This window comes from Stigmatopora nigra, chromosome 3 (assembly GCF_051989575.1).
Source record: "Stigmatopora nigra isolate UIUO_SnigA chromosome 3, RoL_Snig_1.1, whole genome shotgun sequence".
Lineage (NCBI taxonomy): Eukaryota > Metazoa > Chordata > Actinopteri > Syngnathiformes > Syngnathidae > Stigmatopora > Stigmatopora nigra.
The window spans coordinates 10,430,815-10,457,322 of NC_135510.1; the positions used below are offsets into that span (position 1 = coordinate 10,430,815).

Genomic DNA, 26,508 nt, shown 5'->3' on the forward strand with positions numbered 1-26,508 from the left:
ATCTGGTGAGTTCCAAGTTTTCCTTTTCACTCTTTCACGTGAGCTCATCCCCATAATTCCTTTATTTCATTTTTTTGGACACATAATTTCTCTGTTACAAAAAGGCGCACCCAACTGCCTGCCTTTAAAAAAATTCATCATGCAAATTAAAATAAACTGCCACATCCTAAATGACATATTCACCAGGGCCAGAATGAACAGATAAAACAGGTCTATATTAGTCAGGCATAGGTCGACAAATGTCTGCAAGCACGTCCAGACAGTATTAGTGTTGAGTGTGAGAGTTTGTCAGGTTACTTCAGCGTTTTCTCCTGTCACGCGTGTGCATTGTGCATGGCGAGCGGGTGCTGTGACAACATTCAAACCACCGACTCTTCCCTGCAGAGAGCTTCTGTGAAAATATTTACATTCCTAGTAAAGAAACAATCATAAATAAATCAATTAATAAATGATGAATGCATAATTGTAGCTGTGATAATGAATGAGTATAGTATCAAGATACAAATGTTAACAAGAACAGAAAGTTAGCCTGAAGAAAGTCCCATTTATCAGGTCACTTTTTGTCTCATATGGTTGCTAAAGCCTGATTACTCATTGTTAACGGACAGATGTCCTCATTCAAGCGACATAGAACTCACAAAATATAACAATGCCATGATTGACAGGTCATTGTGTCAAACACATACATTTAGATAGAATTTAACAAAGTGTTAAATTCATTGTAGTATTTAGTATTTCATTTGAAATTCATTATAAAATACATATAAAAATGTAAACTCTTTTATTTAATACAGAAAATAAATGTCTTACATATTGGACTATATTATATTATATATTGGAACATATTACACCAGAATATCACACCACAATATTATTTATCTAATATAAACACACATAAACATTCATTAATTTCTCGCACTCCTTTATTATTTTTATTTTGACACTCCTAAACAATTTTGCACTTATTTTCCCATTTATCGTAATAATCATTCACTCCCCACCCATTCCAGAAGCAAAAAATCTAAACAAAGACTACATAATTATTACTTTTATGCTCCTCCTTCATTTTTATTTTATTAATATTTTTTTGAGAGGGAGTTTTTTTCCAAAGTTTTTCCAGTTTGAGGTACAAAAAGCACATTACCAGTGTGGGAGGAGGAGGGGAGGGGTGCCTTACCCAGATTAGGCTTTCTTTTCAAGGCCTGACATTAGTTGCTGCTAATCCGAATTGGGCTAATTGCTTTTCCAACATCAGGCCATACGAGACCCCCCTCCCCCCTTTGCTCTCTATTTGCTGCCCATCAATTTACCTCAGTACATGTAGGAAATATTATGCTCCCACTGTGCAAAGTAGGCGGAGGAAGGCCTATTGGCATGCAAGGTCTCCAGAGGCAGCAAAGAGAAAGAAAGGAAGGACGGAGGAGACAAGGAATTAGGATTTACAGCTTAACCAAGAGAAATCAATAACATGAGGTATTGTTTCCAAAGAAAACTACTTGACACACTCATGTGGGATTGTGTGTCTTTGTCAGGGAGGAAGGTTAATAGAGGGGTGAGTTTTTGACAGCTGCAGCCTGTGACCACTGAGCCGCAATAACACTTTGCTCAGCCAAGGTAGACCATTATTGTTTTTGGATGAGTCTCGACATCAGATGAATTACAATAGAAAGTATATATATCGTCGTTTTCTACTGTACAATCGAATGTGACCGACTGTACTTTACTTGCTCGAGTTTTACTGCGATTCATATATCTATTGTAGTGCCTAAATCAAGGTAAGTGAAATGTGTAACCTATGCTATATGTTTAGGCTAAAATATTCCTTCTTTAACTACATATTAGACGTCCAATGCAGAAGCACGTTTTTAGGGTAATCATATATTTATCATGAAATATATTGTTAGCAAAAATAACGGTACTCATACAATGCAAAATATAAAAAATAGATAAGAACAGTTTTTTTTCTGAATTATAGCCAGATTCTTTCTTTAAATTGGACCTTTTACATTTTTATAATATTCTACAAGGGCCATAACATTATTTGTGAAATTACCTCTGGCATCCACACACAATGAAAATATTCTTTTCACCTCACCATATATTATATATCATGGATAATGCATTATATTTTGATACATGTGCATTTCTTGGACTTGTATCTGTTTGGGCCAGAATTAGCCCACAAACCTATAGTTAGCCCACCCTTTTCGTCCCATATTAAAGGTGAAGTCCAATTATGGAGTCAAATTCCAATGTTTACCTAATACATTACTGGATATAAAGAAAATATGATTCATCCATTCTTAATTTTATATGCAAATTTACCTGCTAAATCAATTTACCTTACCAAAAAGTGTTCCATTTTCTTCCAACTTAATAACTTTTTAAAATTTTCATTATATCTTTCACGTTCTTTATGTCTTTCTAAATGTAACAATTACTTGGTTACATAAAAAAAGTCCTCGCTGTCCTTTTGAAATATGACAAAGAACACAGTGGAGTTCTCTGTGTGCAGGTTAACAGTAACGAACATGAGGGGTCCTAATGACTGCAAGTGAGGTGTCACTCAGTCTATGTTGTGTATGTCTATGTGTGTGTGTGTGTGTGTGTGTGTGTGTGTGTGTGTGTGTCCTATGCTCTTGAGCCACCAGTCCAAGTGAGGAGGAACAAGGCTGCAAAGGAAAAGAAGCACCATGAATGTGCTCGTTTAGTTTACGGCTTGTTTGATGAAGGAGAATTGGCCAAAGTGTTGTTCATCGCTGCGGGACCCTCACAGTGACAGTTTTGAGCCGCTCCTCTCAGCTCATTATCTCGCCGGCCCACTGAGGGCCCCCATTCAGGCAAAACCCTCTCTCTCTCTCTCTGCCCTTCCCTCCTCTCTCTCCCTCTCTTCCTCTCTCCCTCTCTCTCTCTCTCCCTCTTCTCTCTCCTTCTCTCTGGCAGCCTCGTTTGTCTCCTCATTGAAGGCCGAGTGTGGAATGTGATGGTTGTTAGGGAGCCCTCTTTCACTTTCAAAGTGTTTTATTGATGAGCTCTGACTTCTCCCACTTTTTTTCACACGTCAAAGAAAGTCAAGTGTAGGCCTCCGTGACTTCATTTCATCACGGCACCCCCATTTCCAAAAAACAAGCGTTCCCCTCCTGCATGTTTTGCCTTTTTTTTGCACCCCCTTTTTTCGGCCTGCAAGTCTTCCTTTTTTTTTTCAACCCCCCCCCCCCCCCACAAACATTCAACCCTCCTCGCCATTTTGGCGCAGAGGGGTTGCTTTTGGGGTGCGGTGAGGTGTGCCCTAATAAGAGGCTGCCATTCAGGCCAATGCTGTTTTATTATCGGGGAGCGTGTGGCCATGGCTACACACTCATTTGCTCCACTTTTATTTTACGCGTGCTATTTGGTGCGCCGAGTGACGTCGGCCGGCCTTTGCCGGGCAAATGTGTCCATAAAAATCAGCCGAGCTTGCCTAAAGGCTGCGCTCTTTTACGCACGGGTCCTCTTGTTGACAGGAGGGGAGGGGTGGAAGGGGCTGGCTAGGGGTGATACCCAAAAGAGTCAACAAAAGCACGTGGTGGTTGGAGATGGACTGCATATGGAAAGGAATAGACCAACAAAAACAAAAAACACCAACAAAAAACTCACTGAAGCCATTAGAAGTTTGGGATTTATTGTGGAAATGACACATGTGCAAATATAATATTGTTTCTAAATGCCGGTAAAAACTTTTAAAAAATTAAAAAAACAACATACATATATATATATATATATATATATATATATATATATATATATATATATATATATATATATATATATATATATATATATATATATATATATATATATATATATATATATATATATATATATATATATATATATATATATATATATATATATATATATATATATATATATATATATATATATATATATATATATATATATATATATATATATATATATATATATATATATATATATATATATATATATATATATATATATATATATATATATATATATATATATATATATATATATATATATATATATATATATATATATATATATATATATATATATATATATATATATATATATATATATATATATATATATATATATATATATATATATATATATATATATATATATATATATATATATATATATATATATATATATATATATATATATATTATATATATATATATATATATATATATATATATATATATATATATATATATATATATATATATATATATATATATATATATATATATATATATATATATATATATATATATATATATATATATATATATATATATATATATATATATATATATATATATATATATATATATATATATATATATATATATTATATATATATATATATATATATATATATATATATATATATATATATATATATATATATATATATATATATATATATATATATATATATATATATATATATATATATATTATATATATATATATATATATATATATATATATATATATATATATATATATATATATATATATATATATATATATATATATATATATATATATATATATATATATATATATATATATATATATATATATATATATATATATATATATATATATATATATATATATATATATATATATATATATATATATATATATATATATATATATATATATATATATATATATATATATATATATATATATATTATATATATATATATATATATATATATATATATATATATATATATATATATATATATATATATATATATATATATATATATATATATATATATATATATATATATATATATATATATATATATAATTTATATTATGTATATATCCAAATGCCTTGGACAATAATCATCAGTGGAATGCATTTTTTTTTTAACTCTGGGGCATTTATTTTATCCTTGTTATTGAGCAAAAGTGACAATTAACCACCTAAAGACGATAAAATAGCATTTGTGTTACAATTGCTGCAAGGGTTTAGAGATTTTTAGCGTTTTTTTAATTCTTGTAAATCCTATGTTGATTTATGTAACATGCAAAATACATTTTTGTTAGGTTGCGTTTAAGGCCCCTCATCAACGAGTAGCATAATGTTGAGCTATAACTTTTGATAAGGTATTCGTCCCTGAATTAAATGGTTGGCATCTGCTCCATTTTATTGTACTTTGAGTATAATAATGTGAACAATAGTAACATGTTTATTTTCTACTTTTTATTTGTTTCCCTTTTGCATGCGTCTCTCTATTCATTTGCATTTCTTTTTGCTTCCAGTACAGGTCGGTGCTTTTTTAGTCTTGAGTATAGTGCCCTCTCGTGCAACATCATAGCTGCCCCCCCACCCTCATCACCCCCCCCCCCTCTTGACACGCACGCGCACACGCTTTTTGGACCCAATTGAGTGTGTATCGTAATGTGTGGCGTTTCCTTTCTTGTGTGTGCAATATTCAGCAAGTGAACGCATCATCCCGTTTGCATGCACTGGTCTGATTAAGGGGGTTTGGGAGTTTTGAGGGGGGGGGGGTAATACTGACACCCCCACTGTCTATATCTCTCTCTTTTTTTCTCTTGCTGTGACTCGGCCCAGTTTCCCGCTTTTGGCCGTGGTGCATGGGTGGGGGGTGGAGGGTTGGGGTGGTGTTTATATGTGTGTGGGTGGAGTGGGGGGGAGCGGGGTTGATGATGACAGAGGTCGGGTCGCGCTAATGGGCCAGTGAAGAGCGACGGAGCAGGAGGAAGGAGCACATACATTAATACACTTGTTCTCCCTTCTCCAATCAGCATAGGTGTGTTCATTCTTTCTAACCCTCACCCCAAACGCCTCCCCCTTCTTCCACCCCCTCTCTCTCTTTCTCTCTGTCTCTCGCTCTCTCGCTTCCCCACACACTCTCTCTCTCTCTCTTACCCACTCTCTCATTCGCTCTCTCCCACGCCAGCGCACATCCACGCCAAATTCGCTGCGTTCTGACATCTGAGTTCACTGTCAATCTCTGTCTCCTTCGCAGGGATATCCCCTCCGTCTCCTTCTCCTCTCCAGCACCCTTTTGGAAACTATTTTTTTTAGGGGTGTCCATCCAAACCTCCCTCCTTCACTTCCACGAGAGAAGACCGGTCATCATCGTGGGTGTTTTTTTCCCCCCATATTTTTTTTTCTTTTTCTGTGTGGGACGCGGACAATCAAGGCTGCATAGTTTGGTTTTGACAGCGACAGGATGCCTCAAAAAGGTGAGATTTAAAATATATATATATTTATGTTGACTTTTAAATGACTGATTTTATTCTTCATGATCATTTCTCAATAGTTATTTTAGTGTTAAGTTTACTTATCAGGATGTTTTTTTTATCCTGTTGTCTCGAATTGGAAAAAAAAGTTAAATAATTTGAGATATTTTTTTAACCAGTTCAATATGATCAATTTTGCTGTATTGAGAAGTGGAGCAAAAAAAAGTCACGTTGGGCCAAGCCAGTGATCATCGTGGAGAATTGGGCGCAATGACCCGTTGAGCAAAGGCGTCAGATTGATTCATGCCGACCACTCAGCCAAGAAAAATACGCAGCCCCGGCCCCCTTTTTACACTAACAACAACAAAATTCTACAAAATAGCCTACCGATTTTAGTCATTATTGAATTTAATTTTCCATCCCGTCAAAAATCTAATTCTCATTAAAATTCGCATTTCAAAATCCTAATATCAACCAATAAGTAAGTATATATTTCAATCTTGTCCCCAAATTAATGAAAAACATTTTTTTCTAAATTATGCATTTTATTATAGATAATTCCCAATATTACAAATATTAAACACAACTTTAAAAATAATGACATAATTTTAACTGTCTAGTAATACATGCCCAATTTGATTTTTAACTTAGACATCATCTTGTAAAATCTGTGTGTCCCAAGTTTATAACAAAAAAAATGAGGCCTTCGTCCATGCATTTTTTTTCTGCGTGTAAGAATAAGCATATTAAATTAAGACATTGTTGTTCCGGATTACCGAAGCAAAAGAAATGCAGATTAGATGGTATAGTTAACCCCGGCAACAACAACGTTTGAGCTTTCGACCTAAAATAAATGATTAACCACCTGCGTCTTACAAGCTGAAAAGCTCCTTATACAGTGTCACTTAAAAAAATAATGTTTATTTCAACTCATAATTTTATATTCAAAAACCTTCCCGAAAAAAATGTTGCTTTACACGTGTGCTTGCTTGCGTGTGATGGAATTTCCAATATGATTAATGACTGAACAAGTGTACACTTTAGCCCCCCAAAAACACAACCTGCTATATTAGGGCCATTTTAATCGTGACCACAACACACACACATACAAAAAAAAAACTTTTCCCTCACAGCCTCCCACTTTTTTTTCTTATCTTCGCCCCCCAATTGAAAAGCTTCTTCTCATGCATTTGTCTTTTTCCCAATTGAGCGCCCTACTGCGCTCTTGTGTGTGTATGTGTGTGTTGTTGTGCGTGTGTGTGTGTGTGTGTACGCGCTTTACAACGGCCACCAAACAAGCAGCTCCAAATATTGAACACTAAGAAATACTTCTGTTTCTCCTACTTAAAAAAAAACCCAGAAAAAAAAACAAAAACAGCATTCACACGCAGGCTGCACTGGGGTCACGGCCGCATGTGTGTGTGTATGTGTGTGTTGAATGTGTGTGAGAGAATGTGTGTGAATGGTCCCGAAGGGGGTGGGATGCGTGCCTCCGGCTCTTTGTATTAATGTGAACTTGTTGGTGTGTTTAGTGGGGAAGCTGTGCATGTTTTTAGCGGGCCAGGCCGAGCTGTCGCCCCGGGTTTGAGGGAGTCTTTGAGGGAGTCTTTGACGGGGGGCATTGTCGATGACTCTCCCGGGCCTAACACTGTACATTTTTTGTTAGTTTTTAGCCTGGGATGAAGTTAGAAAAAGTGAAATGAAGCAAAAATATCAAGGCTTTTGGGCATCATTTGAAGTGGCCTTGAAAAAATTGCGTATTCATATAAAATGTGGGAGATATGAAAATTATTTGGACGACTAGTTGCTTGTGGATTTTTTATTTTGAAAAAAAGTGAGTTGGAAGTATAGAAAAATAACATTATAAGGCAAAAATAGGAGGATTTTCCTTTAAATGTAATTGAAGATTTAAATAAGAGTTTAAAATTTTGAGGGACAACAGTAGCTTTGGCTGTGCTAATGCCTTGTTTTGCTCTGTCCTATAGGGAGGCATTAAATAGTGAAAACGGCAGATGATTGACTAAATTGTAATACAGTGGACAGTCAACTCTGTTTCCAGGCAAGTTTAATATGCAAAAAAAAAAAATGACAAACATGCAACACAAACGTGGATGCTAAATTGCACTAAATCTTTTCAAAGTAAAAAAAAAATATATAAAAAAACGAGTTGATAGAAACATATTTTAATGGAAAAAAAAACAAAGGTGGTTTTGCTTTATTTTTGAAAGGGAATTTGTTTCTAATTTGTAATTTCCCTTGTGATGCTTATAGAGTACCACAATCAAGCCACGTGGGAGTCTGGCGTAGCCTCGATGATGCAGAACAGTAAGTTTGATTTTTGCAATTCTTTATTTACTGTCTAACTTATATATTGTGTTTGCATGATCAACCCTGTCGTGGTTGTTATAAAGTTGGGTGGAAAAATGGGGGGTAAAAAAATGAATTAAAAGAGGAGAAAATGTATTCTCGGCCTTATTTTGCATGACTGACATTAGGGAGGTACGTTGTCACTTATTTGACAACCATTTCATGCTAATTCATTTTTTGGGGGGGTGCAATGAAAGTTATTATTGAGCAAGTTAATAAGACGAGCTGGAGAAAAAAAGTGGGGGTTGGACTATTTTTTCTTTCTGCTTGAATTGCTATTAAATAATTGCACAGGCGCCTACATTAGCGTTAAAGCCGTCCAAGGCTATGCTTGCATGAAACATGAGCAAGGGAGAAATAATGTCTTTATGCAAATGAGTGCGTCATTTTCAAATCTCTCTCTCTCTCCCACACACACATTTATATACACACACAACACATGGTTAGACCGGAAGTGGCTTCTTATTGAAGTCGTGCGTTGAATGCTGTCTTAATTCCTGGTGAAAAGAACAACAACATAAAAGGTTAAACATGAACGTTTTTTCTCTTGCTGCTGGACAAGAGGTGTATGACATCTGTGATGAAGGTGTGTGCCATCACTTTATTCCATTACATCTTCCATATGCACTCGTGTCTGTGCTGTAATGTGTGCGCAATAAATAAGTAAATAAATAAAATAAATAAAAGTTTTTTTTATTTATTTTTTACGCACGGACCCAAAAAAGGGGGGCTTTTTTTCCACGGGTTGTCCAGAGGTCGAGGCCGTCTTTATGTGCAGGGAGCGTCTCAAAATGACACCATATGCTTTGCCGGCGTGATCAGCGCCAGTGGGCACTTGAGGGAATTGAGCCATGATTAAGACTCAGATGACAGCTTTTTTTTTTTTATTGATCCAGGCTGTTTTTTTCTATTTGTAGTCAATTTACGCTAATTATGACATTGATAAATCAAAGGTGAAGGAGCAAGTCTATTAATTCCATCTAATCCTAGGAATTAGCGACGGGCATGATAGTGGATTTAGCATCAATCAGGGCTAGGAATGGAAGATTATTACACGGAGTGATCCTATCAAGAAGTGCGCAAATACTGCTGTGCGCATTTGTTGTCAAATACAAACAAGGATGCGAAGAGGGGGAAAAAGGGGAGGCGGGTAGGGGAGAGAGAAGGGGGAGAAAAAAAAACACTACATGTCACTTTTAATATGTTAAGATTCCGGGCGCGCCCTCGTTTGTGTGACCGCGCGTAGACCCCCCGCCCTCGGGCCCCCTTAAAAAGCAAAGACTCCCCCTTGGAGGGGAAACGAGTAGCCTCCAATCGTTTCTGAGTGATATCCAAATGCAGACAGAAAGGCTCGTTTTTTATCATGCTACTATTTGTCGTGACGATGCGATTTCCCAGCGCGGGAGCCGTGTCACAAAGTGACGTGGCTGCCACAAAAGTGCTCCAACTGATCTTTTCAATTAGCCTCCCGTGCATGATCCGAGGCGACTTCCGCCCATTCCCAGAAATTAAGCTCAAACTTTGACGTGCGGCGAGCTTTATTTTCAAGACAAATGTCAGCCAGGCTCATCATATTTGCTTCCCCCCCTTCGTCTATATTTGGAGCTTATTTATGGCTAAGGAGCCCTGGCTCTACGAGTCAATGTAGCGGGAGGCAGCGTAGGGGAAGGCAGCAGGCTAGGATACGGACACGGAGTGCGGGGTGGACGCAGCCGGGAGTCCTCGCTCCCTTTCGGCTTCAGGTTTGCGGGGCTCCATGATTGATAATAAAAAAAAAACGAAAAATAATATTTCCCAGACGTGTCCTCTATCGCTCGTTTAAACAATTTTTTTTGCATGTTTTGGACTTTTTAGAACAGGCGATTTCAAGCGAAACCTTCATTTTTTTTGAGCCAAGATGGATTCCGACGCTGTTGTTTTGACATCTAATCGTTGAAGTCTGCATGTTTTATTTTGAGAAAAAAAGCAGATTCGTTCATTAAATGCAAGAGGAAATCACTTTTTATTTATTTATTTTTTTACTTTCGTGTATATTTATTTTTTTGCTCGATTTTAAGCGTTTTTTCGTGTGCCCACGCAGGTCACAGCGGCGTCAACCAACTCGGCGGCGTTTTCGTAAACGGCAGACCGTTACCGGACTCTACCAGGCAGAAAATCGTCGAACTCGCCCACAGCGGTGCACGGCCCTGCGACATCTCCCGGATACTACAGGTGAGCTATTCGCTCCTATTTCCATTTTTTTTTCATTTTTTTTACCCCCCAAAACATTTTTTTTACCTCACTAAACAGCTTGGTAATAAGTGCGCAACTGCAAACAATGCGCACTTGTTTTTTGTTGGGACTGTGGACATTAAAAAAAAGAAGAGGATTCAAAGATATGCCTGCTCTAAATTCAAATCAAGAAAGAAAATAAAAGGAAAAAAGAGAGATAGATTTACTGTAGAAAATGCCTAACCATTCAAGGCATATTTTCTGTGTTTATAGACCCATGATGAAGTCCAAGTGGTGGACAGTGAAAAGGTGATAATGACTTGAACGCCATCACATGAATTTCCCCGGATAGTCCTAAATAATGGATGTCAATTGTGTCTTTTGATCTCCATCCAGGTGTCCAACGGCTGCGTCAGCAAGATCCTGGGTCGATACTATGAGACGGGCTCCATAAGACCGCGGGCCATCGGAGGCAGCAAACCCAGGGTCGCCACACCAGAGGTGGTCGCCAAGATCGCGCAGTACAAGCGGGAGTGTCCGTCCATCTTCGCCTGGGAGATCCGAGATCGGCTTTTATCGGAGGGCATCTGCACCAACGACAACATACCCAGTGTGAGTACACGTGACCACGCCGTAATTAGCCAATTAGCTCGATGATGGCGATAGACGTCCAATTTTTAATCAAGTGTTAAGGCTTAAAGTGAATGCTCCGATTTGAGTGAAATTAAGGGTGGTGGGTGTTTGATTTATTTGAAGTCTCAACAGGAATGTTGATATTTCATTGCCATTGACGGAGATAGACGTCCAATTTATTTTGAAGTTCATGTCTCAAAGTGAATGCTTTGAATTTAGTGTCATTGACGGCGATAGACGTTCAATTGATTTGAAGTCACAATGTGAATGTTCAAATTTGAGTGTCATTGACGGTGATGGATGTTTTGTTTATTTCAAGTTTCAAAGTGAATGTTGAAATTGCAGTGCCATTGACGGTGATAGACATCCAATTTATTTGAAGGCTCAAAGCGAATATTGTCATTGATGGTGATTGATCTTCAATTTACTTGCTCTCGTAGTGAATGTTCAAATTTTATTGTCATTGATGGCAACAAACATCCAATTTATTTCAAGTCTCAAAGCACATTTTCAAATTTCAGTGCCATTGACGGCAATAGACGTCCAATTTATTTCAAGTCTCAAAATGAATGCTCCAAATTTAGTGTCATTGACGGTGATAGATCTCCAATTTACTCAAAACAAATGTTCAAATTTGACGTCCAATTTATTTACAGAAAATAAACGCTTCAAAAACATTACCATTGACGGCGATAGACATCTAATTTATTTGAAATCTCAAACCGAATTCCCACACTTCTGAGCCATTAATGGCAAAAACGTCCAATCCACGCTGGCCTCTCCCGCTCAGCAAGGATTGGACGTCTACCGCTAACAATGCTAACCAACTAGTCCACTAACTCTTGCTTTGTTGGGGTCCCTTCAGGTGTCCTCGATTAACCGAGTCCTCCGCAACCTGGCGAGTGAAAAGCAACAGATGGGCGCAGATGGCATGTATGACAAGCTGAGGATGCTCAACGGTCAGACAGGAAGTTGGGGGACCCGGCCCGGCTGGTACCCCGGAACATCAGTGCCGGGCCAGCCCAATCAAGGTGAGCCCCGATCGTTTGAGAACACCTTTGTCGCCTACCTTTTTTTTCGCTTCCATTTTTTTTGGCTCTGCTTGCCCTTGCACGTTCTAAACAATTAGGCCTCAATGCCTTCACTGTCCCCGGCGTGAACGTGCGTGCCAAGCGGGGAGGTGTGCGTGCACCAAGGAATGTTTCCGTCCACACGCAATGATGGCTGATGGGAAAAAAAAACGTGTAATTGCTCATTAGCGGGGGCCTTTGTCTTTTCCTCTTTTCTTCTCCCTCTCGTTCTTTTTCTCTTTGCACGAGGCGCAAAAGAAGGCAAGGCCCACGGTCTCGGCCTTCCTTCCAAATGCAAGGCAAATAAATAGATAGCTCTTATAGATTTAGACGGAACGTAAGTCAGATGCGAAAAATAATCATTTGCTTAATTGTTTCAGCGTCATTTGGACACGTGGTGCGTGCATGGGGCTATTAACGAGCATTAAAGCGGAAAGGGTCACATTAACTCCCATTCATTATCATCATGATCATTAGTACATTTTTAATACGTGAATAAGATGAGGGAAAATAGGTGGAATTTGTAGCTTGTTGGGAGAAAAATGCAATGGATTTTTAGTATAATAATGATAATTTAAACAGGAATCTGTTTATATAGCATGATTTTCTGGGGCCTTGGAAAAAGGCCTGTGAGTTAAAGGGCAATTGCAAATAGCAAATATTAAAAATAAATAACTAAATAATAAAGATGACGTCATAAATAATTGTTGAATTATGAAACGCCGTCTCATGCACCCCCTTTTTTTCTCGACTGCCCTTCAGCAAGGCACTGAAGAGGAAAATATGCATTGTAATGATAGATTAGACTACTAATAATATCCATCAGCTATGAATAATAACAATTGCAATTTTACTAATGTATTAATGTAACAGAATTATGTGCAACTAAAACATTTGCTGTTGTTAAAAGCAAAACTATTTAAACCCATAATTAAAATTGTTAGAATTAATAGCATTGTTAGATTACATCGAAATTTGCCAAATATCAATTAATAATCGAAAATTATTCTTATTATTGATACTTATAATGAAAATAACAATTTATGAAGAGATGGCGGCCTACAAGTGACATTTTCAGTGCACATAAATTGAGCGCAACGTTGTCTTTCATGTCTATAAATCCTGTCTCTGGGATTTAGTCTCTCACTTTCTTTTCACTTTTAAGCGCTTTCTCAAGAGTGTTTTGATCCGGCCTCAGTGGCTGAAAGGTGCCGCAATTGCTTCTCTATCTTTTTTTTTTCTCTCTCCCCCTTTTCTTTTGGTGTTGCTGCTACTTTTCCGCCTCACTGCTTGAGACGTCGCGATACTAAAGAATGCGTTTGTTTCCCGACGTTTTACTTGGAAGCAGAGAAAACAAATCCCATCTAGAAGCGTCAAATAATAGCAGCACTTTTTTCCCTTCTGGCTTATCCTCAGACAATATTTGGCCCGTGTCAGATGATTGTGAACATTTGCCCCCTCTCTTTTCTCCACGTGATAATGACGTCCAACAGGTTGACAGACATTAGTCGATAAGCCCTTTTTTTTTTTGAGGGTGGGGGGTGTCTTGCTGTCCTCGTGGTGGTGAATAGATTGGCCTTATTTTGGAGTTGTTTAGAGGACTGTGTGTAGAGCAGGGGGGGCTTGCATGCTCTCTCCTCACTCATTTGTTTCCAATTGAGGACAGAAATCCTGAGTGGCGTGGACGTGATTAATGATGCTAGTGGATAAGGGTTAACACACTGGACTCAAAGCTCTCCGCTCGGACACAATGGCAAAAAGACTGCGGCCTGCGCAGCTCCAGTGGGAGAGGATCCTTTTGTCATCCCACCCCCTCGAAAACCGCACATATTTTACACCCACCGTGGACACAGGCTGCTCGTCCCTGCAGTATCCACAGTTTAATGGTTTCCCCTTTACTCCTCCGGCCTTTGTATGGGACTGAAAAGCCTCCTCTGCTATTCAAAATAAAGTTGGTGGTCACCTCAATGGATACACCGACGCCCATATGGGAGCCACCATTGAGCCTGTGGGGGGGGGGGGGAAGGTTTGTGTGTGTGTGTGTGTGCGCTGGTGAGTTTGGGTTAAAAAAAAAAAAAAAAACATGCCTCTGAAAAGAGGCCAGCCACATCTTGACACATTTCTCTTTAAGCTTTTGGCAATATGCAGCATTGTGGCAGAGTTAAGTTTGACCCCCCCCCCCCCTTCCCCCAGTTCTTGTTCCCACAATATTTTATAAACAATACAGTCAATTGGGAAGATTTCACACATCCACTCGTACATGTCAATCCACTTTTGATTCGTTGCCATTTGGAAAGAGTCTGCTTAAAATAACCTAAATAATGAAAAAGTGGTATCTGCATGGTATCTCATGCATCAGATTCCAATGACAATATGTTTTTTTAAACATTTTTGTTTGCAAGAGTAAAATAGGTTAGTGTGTAATAAAACTCATGCCTTAATTTTTAACGCAATATTCTTCATTACTTCCAATATATTTTTCTTTCTATATCAACAATTGAAGCTTCTTTTGGGCTTATTCTTGCCAAAATAGAAAAAAAATAAACAAAATATTTTGTGCTCTTTGAACTGAAGTATTGTATGATTTTCACCTCAGAATTGAGCACATTTTATTTTCAGACATTCCACTGTAGTATGACTCAAAGGGCAAGACGATGATGTGTGAGCTGCCTTTAGTCATTTTGATATATTTTTTGGCCCCAAAAAAACATCATGGCCAATTGAACCAAGCATCACCATTTCACGTTTTTATTCCTCTTTTTTGACAGCCCCTCAAAATACGATGCTTTCCTGTTCTCTCCCATATAGATGGCTGCCAACCGCAAGACGGCGTAGGAGAAAACACAAATTCCATCAGCTCTAACGGCGAAGACTCTGAAGAGACTCAAATGCGTCTGCAGCTCAAAAGAAAGCTGCAGAGAAACCGCACCTCCTTCACGCAGGAGCAAATTGAGGCATTGGAGAAAGGTGCGTACGCAGCATTTTGCAACAATAGAAATGATTGCACATCATTGAGGACTGATGTTTATATTATTTTGCTAGACATGAGGAAAATGTAAAATATAGACCCCCAGTAATATCCCATTTAAACTAAACCACTGCAATAATGAAGATGAATAAAAAAATCCTGACAGTGACAATTAAAATTTAGAATTATCTTTTTAATGACAGATTCTTGTACATTTTATTAGTGGCCATGGTGTTATGTAAAATGATGAATATATACACATGGTACATTTTTTCGTATAGTTTTTGAACCAAAATAAGGGCCTAAAAACAGTGGATAGATTTTTGCAAGTTATTTTATTTTTTAAATTCTTGCTAAATATATGCCCCCAACCAGTGGGCCTTAATTTGCTTATTTTATTTGCAATGAGTATCATATCTAGATAATATATTTGCTCTCCAAGCACCATCATCATGAGCAATATGAAAAGACAGTAGTAAAGTAGTAGTAATTAAAGAAGACTATACAACAATCATCAACAAAAAATTGCAAGCAACTGTACTACACACAATTTCAATATTAGCACTGTAATACAGCAAAAACAATTCAATTCAATTAGTATTTTGGACACAAATGATAAAACTGCAACCTAAAAAAAATCCTGAAAGATTGAAGGCAGATGTAATATTAAACCTCAGCCTTAAATACAATTAAAATATAGCTAATTCATAATGTTGTCAATTATTTTAAGACAAAACTGACTTCATAACTAATTTTTCTGCAATAATCTCCAGAAAACATCATGATGTGCATAATATATACTAATCTCCATGATCTACATTGCAGAATTTGAAAGAACTCATTACCCAGACGTGTTTGCACGTGAGAGACTAGCGGCCAAAATCGACCTCCCGGAAGCCAGAATACAAGTGAGCGCCCACTCGTTTTTTTTTATTTTAAATCCATTTTTGGGTCTATTTGAAGATGGCATGTTTGCTAAGATGCTCCTTGTGCTCGGCAGGTGTGGTTCTCCAACAGGAGAGCCAAATGGAGGCGAGAGGAGAAGCTTCGCAACCAGCGTCGACAGGCTAGCAACTCCTCCAGTCACATTCCCATCAGCAGCAGCTTCAGCACCAGTGTGTACCAGGCCATTCCACAGCCCACCACGCCTGGTAAGGCTCAAACCCCTCCAAACGTAAATGCCATAAAACATACGCTCGGAATTTTAAAGACCGCGTTGAAGGAGCATCTCGCACAAATCTGTCGTTTTCATCATTTTTGAGTGTTCGTTACGTGTAAGAGCCATCGTTAATTAAAAAATGAAAAAAAAAACACATTTTAATGATGGCAGTGTAATGATGCGCACCCTATATGAGTTATACCCAAAATAAATGAAAATACCATTTCATTTTTAAGTTGTAAAAGGAAGAATATAGAGAAATTGTTTACAATTCTTGTTATACAAGTCATCTCTACATGGTACAACATATTGTTTTGTCAGTTATAATTGTTCGAAGAGTACTTGGGTGGAAGCTCAGTGGCTTGAGCCACATGCTTCTATTGCTGGGGCCCGGGTTCGAGTCCCACTTGCGGGTTGCATTAAGAAAGATATCAAACATAGATAACGTGTAAGCAAAATCTACCATATCAATCCACTGCTTGGGGATATAGGGATCAATGTATCAAGACATTCCTTTCTAAAGAAGGTCATTTATACTCAACAAATAAAAACAAATCCCTGTTGTACCAATAATAATAACAAGGGTTTACTTTTTTGATGTGCCCTGCACATCAAGTGCTCCACTATTTTTTCTAAAATAGAAGATAAATTAAAAAAAATCTAGATAAACCCTGAATTCATAAAGAATTATTTGATCAAATGTATTGCTACAATTATAATGACAAAATGAGGAGTGGAGGTTAACCATACAAATGACAATGGATATCTTCCATATTGTTTTTCATTCAGTATTTAAGCTGAGTCTGCAAATCTTGTTTCTGTTAATATTGTATCATGTGGTGTCTTTTCTTGTAAATTTGCCATTTTTTATAGGGTTAATCTAACCAACATTTTTATCAAATACATTACGGTGAAAAACAAGAACTTAGAGTTCACATATGGAGGCTGTAATACTGATATTCCGTGAAATTTTAAATAGACTTTGTGGATGTGTTATTTTAAAAAAAAATGGAGCCTGGACTCAATGGGTTTTCATTCATGAAATTGGAGGCGAGCATAAGAATCAAGGATACAGAACTCATTTGCATTATGAACCACATCACTCGGTTCGACAGCTGTATCACTGTAAAATTGCCTCATTAGAATAAAACATATGCGCAACAAATTGATGGATAAGTAGTTTTTCCAGGAAAACACTACTCATATGAATCATGTTTAAAAAGGCTTTGCTAACAAAAAATTGCACTACATTAATGAAAAGTTTGGATTCGAACAGGGAAGTATTTCATTATATATATGGCACTATTCTGCTTCTTGAATGACACTTTTCATGCAATCTTTGGGCGCTACTCAAAACCCTAAAACATATATAATAAAACCTTTCTATCTATGTTAAACATATCCCTGACTGACTTTCAGCAAAACCCTCCCATTTAAATTGCACTGGCCATCTTTTACCTCAAAGGGTGTCATTAAGAGACATTTTTTTTCTTTTTCTAACTACTTCAACATATATACGCACTTGTGCTGGCTTTGATTGAGCTAATGCAAAAAAAAAAAAAAAACGTCTTTCCTCTCGTATACTTATCTTCTTCTCCTGTGTTTCCAGTTTCGTTTACTTCGGGCTCCATGTTGGGTCGAGCTGACTCAGCCCTCACCAACACCTACAGCGCACTGCCCCCCATGCCCAGCTTCACCATGGCTAACAACCTACCTATGCAAGTAAGTACAGCCTCAACCTTCCTCGCTCTACCGCACGCTCACGGGGCCGGACAATCCAATGCCAATCGGACTGGACCGCTGAGCTAATGTCCGCATTTTCCCCCCTTCCGTCTACTTGTAGCCCAGCCAGACCTCCTCCTATTCCTGCATGCTGCCTACCAGTCCGCCTGTGAACGGGCGCAGCTACGAAACATACACGCCCCCGCATATGCAGGCACATATGAACAGCCAATCAATGACTGCTTCTGGTGCCACCTCAACAGGTAGGCAGACAGTTCATTGTTTACCCAGCATTCTCGGGAACGGGGGTGGGAACCAAAAAAAAATGAAGCGGTCGACGTGGCGGAGCGCCAGTCATCTGCCACCTTTCCTAATTAGGCGCTACTACATCATGTGTATTTCAATTGCTTCTGGATGGAGCCCATAGTTTAGTTCCGGTCCATTAAGGGGGGCCGCCAAACGTGGCCGTATATATATATGTCGTATATATACACTTCTAGTCATGAGCGCTTAATGGTGCAGAAGCACATTTCCTCTGTGCTAAATTGCTAATTAACGTGATTCATCTCCACTTGTAGTCGCTATTTAAATGCCAGCGCACGCACAATCTTTTACGGCAAACGTTCACCTGTTCCGAGAGCTCTAGCTGACTTTGGATCAATGGCAGGGTACATTCCAGACTGGTTACCAGGAAATTTCATAGAGATAAACGGTTATGGTGCAATGTCAGAGTATACCATAGAAGGTCAATAAACGGGGTTTGTTAATCTTAATAATATGTTCCTGTCTAGAAAGCTTACAGTGAAAAGTATTCCAAATGACCTAACTGGATTGAAAAGGAAGTGGTAGGGCCCGACTGTCCTTTGGGTAGTCGTATTTAACCAATATTTTGGGCAAAATTTCATGTTAAGTTCATTAACACTGATATTCACACTAACATTTGTAGACAGCTTAGTCTGTAATGTGCGACAGAGTAAAAGAGCCAAACAAAGACATAAAAAATAGGACTACGAAAATAATGTTGTACGTAAAATTACTGTGAGAGCAAAGTATTGATATTATGAGATTAAAGTCGTAATATGAGAACAGCAAGTAGTATTACGAGATTTAAGTCACAGTATTAGTAAGAGGAAAAAAGTTGTTATATGTATGGGTGCAGTGAGGCTAATTTAGCTAAATTAACTTATTTAGGTGACTTTCATCACAAATTTTGTTGCTGAATTTTGAACATTTTCTTTTATGGTATTAGTCTTCAATTTAAATGAAATGCCCAGCAGTTTTTTCCTTAAAATGTAGATTTCAAAAACATTATTTCCGTGATTCCAACTCTTGACCATATTACTTAACACATCAACATGTTGAACTCATTCAGAATAACTTGTGCTTTTACCACTCAAATTCAACCCTATAAAATAATAGTTTTAGAAATAATTCCAGTTTCTAAAAAAATAATCACTTTGTGCTACTTGAAATATTGTGGTCCAAAAAAATCAATTGAATTAGGTGAATATTGATGCATGTTTGTTGTCATCTCATCTAAAACAATCAGGATATTTACTATTTTACTGGGAATTGTTCATTGAAATCATTGAAAACTGACTGTGGTGTTTCTTGATTTGTAGGACTCATCTCTCCTGGAGTGTCTGTCCCAGTGCAAGTCCCAGGGAGCGAGCCTGACATGTCTCAATACTGGTCTAGACTACAGTAGAGAGAAGAGCTACTTCACTTTGTGAGCAACACGGACTCCGACGTGGACCTCCTTATATACACACCACACAAACACACACAAGAGGAGGACTAGAAGCACCAGGCGCATTCAAACGAGGACCGGATTTAAAAAAAAAAAGAAAGAAAGACAAATGGACCTCTGGAAAAGTGGCCGGTGTTACCTTTTTATGGAACAACAGTTATTTTTTTCTTTTGTTTTGTTTTTTTCTATTTCCAGTCATTGTTTCCTATTTTTCTTTCTGGTGTATTAGTAAATGGCCATTTGTATGTGAATATGAACGATCAAGTGCTGATAGATGGACTGCTAGGAAACCATGTTGTCGACACTCTGCCATGACTATCTTTTAATGTGCTTATGTATATCCAAACGCTCTGTGCATGGACGCTGTTGCATATCATGAATGGAGGGAAGACTCTTGGAAAAAAACTATTTATTGTTCCCACGAGGAAGAGGCTGCAGTCCAACACTCACACGCACACCCAAGCACGCACGCACGCACAGGATGGCTATCAAAAGCAATCCGACTGGGACCTCAGCCACAAAACCCGCGAGGAGCAACGTGGAAGGAAGCCTGTAGTCTGTAAATGGTAGACTGCGTCTTTGCTCTAATTTCTTTTGTTTCTTGTCCAAATGTAAAGTACTTGTCTTCCCTCGAGAGAGAGTGAGTGAGAGAGAAAGTGAGCAAGAAAGAAAGAGAAAATAAATCTCCAATAAAAGTTGATTTCATTTTATAACGCCCTCTCCAACCCCCACCAAGAATATTCTATAAATGTTCCATGCATCAAAAATACATTTCTTTTAGGGGTCAGGTACAATTTGTCTCTTAGCTATAGTTGTATTATAGTGTCCTATGGTCAAAAAAATGTGTGCAACTAGAAATATTTAATTCTTATAATTATGGTTAAACATTGCTTGACAGAGTTTTAAACTTAAGTGTTTGGCAGTTGTTTACAAGTACATATCAGATTTAATCATTGTTGATTGTAAAACAGACCAAAGCCTTTGTATTTCATCTAGTACACAATGTTTTTTTTTATTTTTTAAAGATATTAGTCTTGTGTTGCAACATTTTGTAAACACGTCTTGGGTTTGACGACATCGGCTTCGAGTTTGTACGACTGCGGCGGAGCCCTGCAGTTCTTATTTATAATTGAAGACCATGGGAGGGTTTGTTTTATGCTTTTTCTTTTCTCCGTCATATGTCATGCTCTTTTTTTTTTTTTTGTTCTGTTTTATTTTTATGTCGGTGTGTATGTAGAACATGGACACACACATACGGGGTTTATGTCTGGGCAAATGGAGATAAAAACGTCGACACGCTGTCTCTTTAAATATTTCAATTTAATTTTATTTAAAATGGAGCTTTCTAAATGTATTTTGTGAAAACTATAAAACATTTTGTACAGTAAAATTGTGTCTGAAAACATTTTTTTTTAAAGATGTTTTTCTTTTAAACCACACATCCCAGTATTTGTGACACATTAAAACATGGCAGAGAAGACAAAGTATGTGTGCCTCAAAGTTTTCAGGTTTGGGTTTTGAATCTTGGGTGGAGTTTTAATGTTCTACGTTTCCCAGTTTGGGTTTTCTTAGGGTAATTTTGCATTTTCCTACGGTATTCCAAAACATTGGGCAACACCAAGAACAAAAATTTTAATTGGATAATGATAACTGAAAAACTACAATTGAGGTTTTTTCACATTGGAGGGAAGAATTTTGAACGGCAGAAGCTGATGTTCTAATTTAGACAGGCAGAAGAAAACATTTGGCCATGAATTATTCTTGTGGCCGACATTAAACAATTCTCTGGGATAAGTCTTTGGATGTGGAATATTTTGTTTCTACAAAATTTGTTCCAGTTGACTTCTTCACCGTTACCTGCTTCGTTTTCTAAATGTTGTGCTCGGGTTTAAAAAGTATTGAGCCTACTGTGACAAAATGTCGGTTCTCAAATTTAGGGACTGAAACTAAAAAAGTCATCTAAATAATACATATAGGTACCAAAAACATTTAAAAAATACACCACCAAATTATGTGTACTTTGTTACTTGCCACCACTTGAGTGCTGGGTGTAAAAATGGACAAATGCCAGTGTGACACTTCCAATGTGCACCACACAAACAAGGTGTAATGGATAACAAACGGGTCTTGATGTGAGGCGCGACCAATCACAACACACAATGAGGGAAAAAGGTCAAGGTGATTCGCTGTCTAGAAGACAAGGCGGCGGAGGAACAATGATGACGGGAAAAAGAAAGAGTGCAAGTGGGGAATCAGTAGCTGGGACTTATTTTGCTACGCTTGACGTGACAGGGTTACCAAGTGAGATTGTGTCAAAAAGATGGACACAGTTCACGGTCAAACAGCAAGGAAATTTCTACAAATAATCATGTATATGAAAACAGTGTTCCTTCGCTACTTCGTGGTTCAGCTATCGCGGACGTGACGTAGTGGTTAACTCACCTGTCTCTCGTCCGGGAGACCTAGGTTCAAGTCCCGGTTCGGACACATTTTCACTTAGTTGTTTCTGTGGACTTCTTCTCAAGACACTCAAATGATGACAAGGGAAAGTGTAGTCATTTGGTGGCATAGTGGTTAACTCACCTGTCTCTCGTCTGGGAGACCTGGGTTCAATTCCCGGTTCGGACACTTTTTCACTTAGTTGTTTCTGTGGACTTCTTCTTAAGACACTCAAATGATTACAAAGAAAAGTGTAGTCATTTGGTGGCATAGTGGTTAACTCACCTGTCTCTTGTCTGGGAGACCTGGGTTCAATTCCCGGTTCGGACACTTTTTCACTTAGTTGTTTCTGTGGACTTCTTCTTAAGACACTCAAATGATTACAAAGAAAAGTGTAGTCATTTGGTGGCATAGTGGTTAACTCACCTGACTCTCGTCTGGGAGACCTGGGTTCAATTCCCGGTTCGGACACTTTTTCACTTAGTTGTTTCTGTGGACTTCTTCTTAAGACACTCAAATGATTACAAAGTAAAGTGTAGTCATTTGGTGGCATAGTGGTTAACTCACCTGTCTCTCGTCTGGGAGACCTGGGTTCAATTCCCGGTTCGGACACTTTTTCACTTAGTTGTTTCTGTGGACTTCTTCTCAAGACACTCAAATGATTACAAAGAAAAGTGTAGCCAGATGGTGGCGAAGAGGTTAGATCACTGGACTCCCATCTGGGAGACCTGGGTTCGATTCCCATTGTCGTTGTTTGGCTGATCACTGCACCATGTAGTCTGGAAAATGGAGCAAGAAAAAAAAAAGAAAAACCTTTTTAATTTTTATTAAACACTTAGTCATACTTTTCAGTAAAAGGTTAAATTCCGAACTGCCTTCGGCAGTTCGGAAGACAGTTGGAGGGACCTGTCTGTGCAAAAGGCGTTCTCGGGTCGGCCTTCGGCCGACCCTCGACCGCTTGCTTGGTCAGTCAACCGCCGACACCGGGAAGCGAACTCACGTTCTCTCCGGCCGAAGGCGAATGTGCAACCCACTACACCAACTCGTGCCACACTTATACATAGGTGTTGAAACGTTTTATCCAAGGAAATGGGGTGAAACACTTAGTCATTTTTTGACAAAATGCTTCATCCACAACTGTATACTTATTCAGTTAGACACTTAGGCATTAGAACTTATTCTTTTAACTGAACAATATTGGGAAAATCTTTGCATGTACTGGGAATTGAACCCAAGACCACAGAGGTGGTAGACTGATGACTTATCCACTGGGCCACCACCCTGTGACAGTAAGCAGTAGTACTTGTACTTTTGTCTCCTTCATTTACCTGAATAATATTTAGAAAATCTTTGCAGGCACTGGGATTTGAACCCAGGACCACAGAGGTGGGAGACTGATGACTTATCCACTGGGCCACCAGCCTCTGAGAAAATTTGGTGGTATCTGCAGTTTTACCTCTTTCATTTACCTGAATAATAGTGGGAAAATCTTTGCAAGCACTTGGGCTTGAACTGGGATTTGAACACAGGACCACAGAGGTGAGAGACTGATGACTTATCCACTGGGCCACCACCCTGTGACAGTAAGATGTCGTACTTGTACTTTTGTCTCCTTCATTTACCTGAATAATATTTAGAAAATCTTTGCAGGAACTGGGATTTGAACCCAGGACCACAGAGGTGGGAGACTGATGACTTATCCACTGGGCCACCAGCCTCTGAGAAAATTGGTAGTATCTGCAGTTTTACCTCTTTCATTTACCTGAATAATAGTGGGAAAATCTTTGCAAGCACTAGGCCTTGAACTGGGATTTGAACCCAGGACCACAGAGGTGAGAGACTGATGACTTATCCACTGGGCCACCACCCTGTGACAGTAAGAAGTAGTACTTGTACTTTTGTCTCCTTCATTTACCTGAATAATATTTAGAAAATCTGAGTGTGAGACATGAATTACTAAGCTTTAAGAACACGATTAAAAAGGGGTTTCATTATTTGATTTTGCAGATATCGAACACTTGGGTCGTCACAATTTAGCCAACAATTACTATCGCCACGTCATGTGACACCAAATATATGGGTGTGACTTTTCGTTCTTAATTTGAGTTTTAACCTATGAAAATCAATTTAAAAAATGCCAATTTGTGGTGTAGAGGTTCACTCACCTGACTACGATGTGGAAGGCTGGGATTCGAATCCCGGTCAGGAAACATTTACCCTCAGTTGTTTCTATATATTTGTAGTCAAGTCCTTTCAATAATGACAAAGTAAAGTGTGGTCAATTAGTGGTGTAGAGGTTACTCACCTGACTGCGATGTGGGAGGCTGGGGTTCGAATCCAGGTCGGGAAACATTTTCCCTTAGTTGTTTCTATATATCTGTAGTCAAGACCTTCCAATATTGACCAAAGAAATTGTAGCCAATTTGTGGTGAGATTTTTGTTCACCTGACTCCCATGTGGGAGCCTGGGGTTCGAACCCGGCTCTCGTTTGACTGATCACAATAGCACAAAACATGAGCTAGCAAACCAAAAATGATTTTTGGTTTGCGAGTTAAGGCCATTGTATTTTTTTTTAACAAAATACTTGTCTATAAAAAAGGAAGCAGAATACCTTGTAAATGTTGTTGGCTTTTATTGTTAATGAGCCAAGTCCAAAAATATGAAATGATATAAAACGTGTCCATTTGAGTGGAGGTTACTGTGGTGCCCCTGGCTGGCTGGGACAATTGGCAGATCCCAAACGGCTTGGCAACGGGCATTTAGAGCGGGATGGCATTTTGTGGGCGGGTGAACAAGCGGGTTGATGTGGCATTCCAGGTGCCGCTCGCCACTCCAGCTCTAGAAATCCAGGTGCTTGTTGCCAGAGCCACAGGCCGAAGCCGCCGCGGCTGCTCCTGCCACTTCCCCCCTGCTCACACGACTCACCGTCTCAGACAAGTCTGGAGGCAAATGCAGTCGCTACACAAATGAGAGTGAGGGCGGGGGACATGTGGGGGAGATTATTAGCTCAGCTGGCAAAAAAAAGTGGATCTACGTACAGTCCATGTACCCTTCAGTGATGTTTATTCACAGAGCCGTGTTGCGTTGAAATTGCATTAGATGCTTCAGCACGCTGCACAGTGCTGGCAGCGTGGGGTAAACCTGCTAGCGTGTTGCTAAATGCTTCACAGAGCTTTAGGTCTGTTACGTCTAAGGGAAGCGGTGTGTGTTTGTGTGTGTTTGTGAAAGAGAGAGAGAGAGGGCTGCCACAATGGGCTGTGTATGACAGGGGTTCTTTAACTTTTACTCTCCTGGAACAACTTGTAGGAGGTTCCATTTCTTGAGGAGTCATTGACAATGCTACTTGTTGACGGTTTGGTATATAGAAAGAAAAACGATTCAATTAAACTCAAACTTAAAAATATCTGTGTGTGTGAAACGGGAATTGCCAGAAATAAAAAAATTCAAACTTTTCGTGAGCGCATATATTGTTGCCTCATAAATGTACATTGAATTTTACACAGTAATACCCAGGAAAAGTGTACGTGAGCCGATTGTGTCTCTCATACAAATGACCAGCCAAGTCTTTTAGCTGAGTTACTTACTTTATAGAAAAGCTTATCTGTGGAGCAGCCCTGTGCCAACTCAAAGCACAAAGACGGTAAGAGGTTAATGAGGGCCACTCGTGCAAAGCCTCCTAAGACCAACACGCTAACTGTTATAAAGCTTAAGCGGGGCTACGCTGCTCCCTTCAGGGTTTGCCGGAAGAGCCGCCTATGTTCGGCCAATGAACAAAGTTTTGAAGAGGCTCTTAGAGCGAGAGAGGCGGTGAAGTGTCCCTAGAGTCGAGTGTGCTCAGGACAATGTCGGCAGAGTGTTGCTTGAGCACCTCTGGAGGTATCAGAATAAAGGCATTGTGGGTACAAGAGGAGCTAAAGCC

The 26,508-nt window shown here is 38.5% G+C and overlaps 2 protein-coding genes across 9 annotated transcripts in view; one reads left to right on the top strand and one right to left on the bottom strand.

Annotated features, from left to right (window-relative positions):
• Positions 1-5,749: 5,749 nt before the first annotated feature.
• pax6b (paired box 6b) lies at positions 5,750-21,555 on the top strand. Of its 7 annotated transcripts, none has more exons than XM_077712938.1 (14): positions 5,750-5,834; positions 6,054-6,273; positions 8,542-8,595; positions 9,200-9,223; positions 10,718-10,848; positions 11,122-11,157; positions 11,245-11,460; positions 12,347-12,512; positions 15,360-15,518; positions 16,345-16,427; positions 16,520-16,670; positions 18,288-18,400; positions 18,522-18,663; positions 20,023-21,555. In XM_077712938.1, exons 2-14 carry the CDS (start codon positions 6,261-6,263, stop codon positions 20,106-20,108), a joined length of 1,374 nt encoding a protein of 457 aa, XP_077569064.1. In that variant the 5' UTR covers positions 5,750-5,834; positions 6,054-6,260; the 3' UTR covers positions 20,109-21,555. The 7 variants fall into 7 exon arrangements, with proteins under 7 accessions (XP_077569064.1, XP_077569071.1, XP_077569067.1 ...); XM_077712941.1 differs by lacking the exon at positions 5,750-5,834 and adding an exon at positions 8,256-8,329 and having other exon boundaries at positions 5,956-6,273; XM_077712944.1 differs by lacking the exons at positions 5,750-5,834; positions 9,200-9,223 and adding an exon at positions 8,256-8,329 and having other exon boundaries at positions 5,956-6,273.
• Positions 21,556-25,201: 3,646 nt separating this feature from the next.
• Positions 25,202-26,508, bottom strand: part of elp4 (elongator acetyltransferase complex subunit 4) — a 44,388-nt gene continuing 43,081 nt past the window's right edge. For both annotated transcript variants that reach the window (XM_077713590.1, XM_077713588.1), the window contains one exon: positions 25,202-25,547. In XM_077713590.1, the coding sequence (XP_077569716.1) occupies positions 25,511-25,547 (37 nt within the window). In that variant the 3' untranslated portion in view covers positions 25,202-25,510. The remainder of the gene's footprint in view (positions 25,548-26,508) is intronic.

Bases quoted from the DNA above. Each gene is read 5' to 3' on its own strand.
- pax6b (XM_077712938.1), top strand. The intron at 9,224-10,717 runs GTGTGTGCCATC...GTGCCCACGCAG, and splicing joins GTATGACATCTGTGATGAAG to GTCACAGCGGCGTCAACCAA. The intron at 15,519-16,344 runs GTGCGTACGCAG...TCTACATTGCAG, and splicing joins AATTGAGGCATTGGAGAAAG to AATTTGAAAGAACTCATTAC.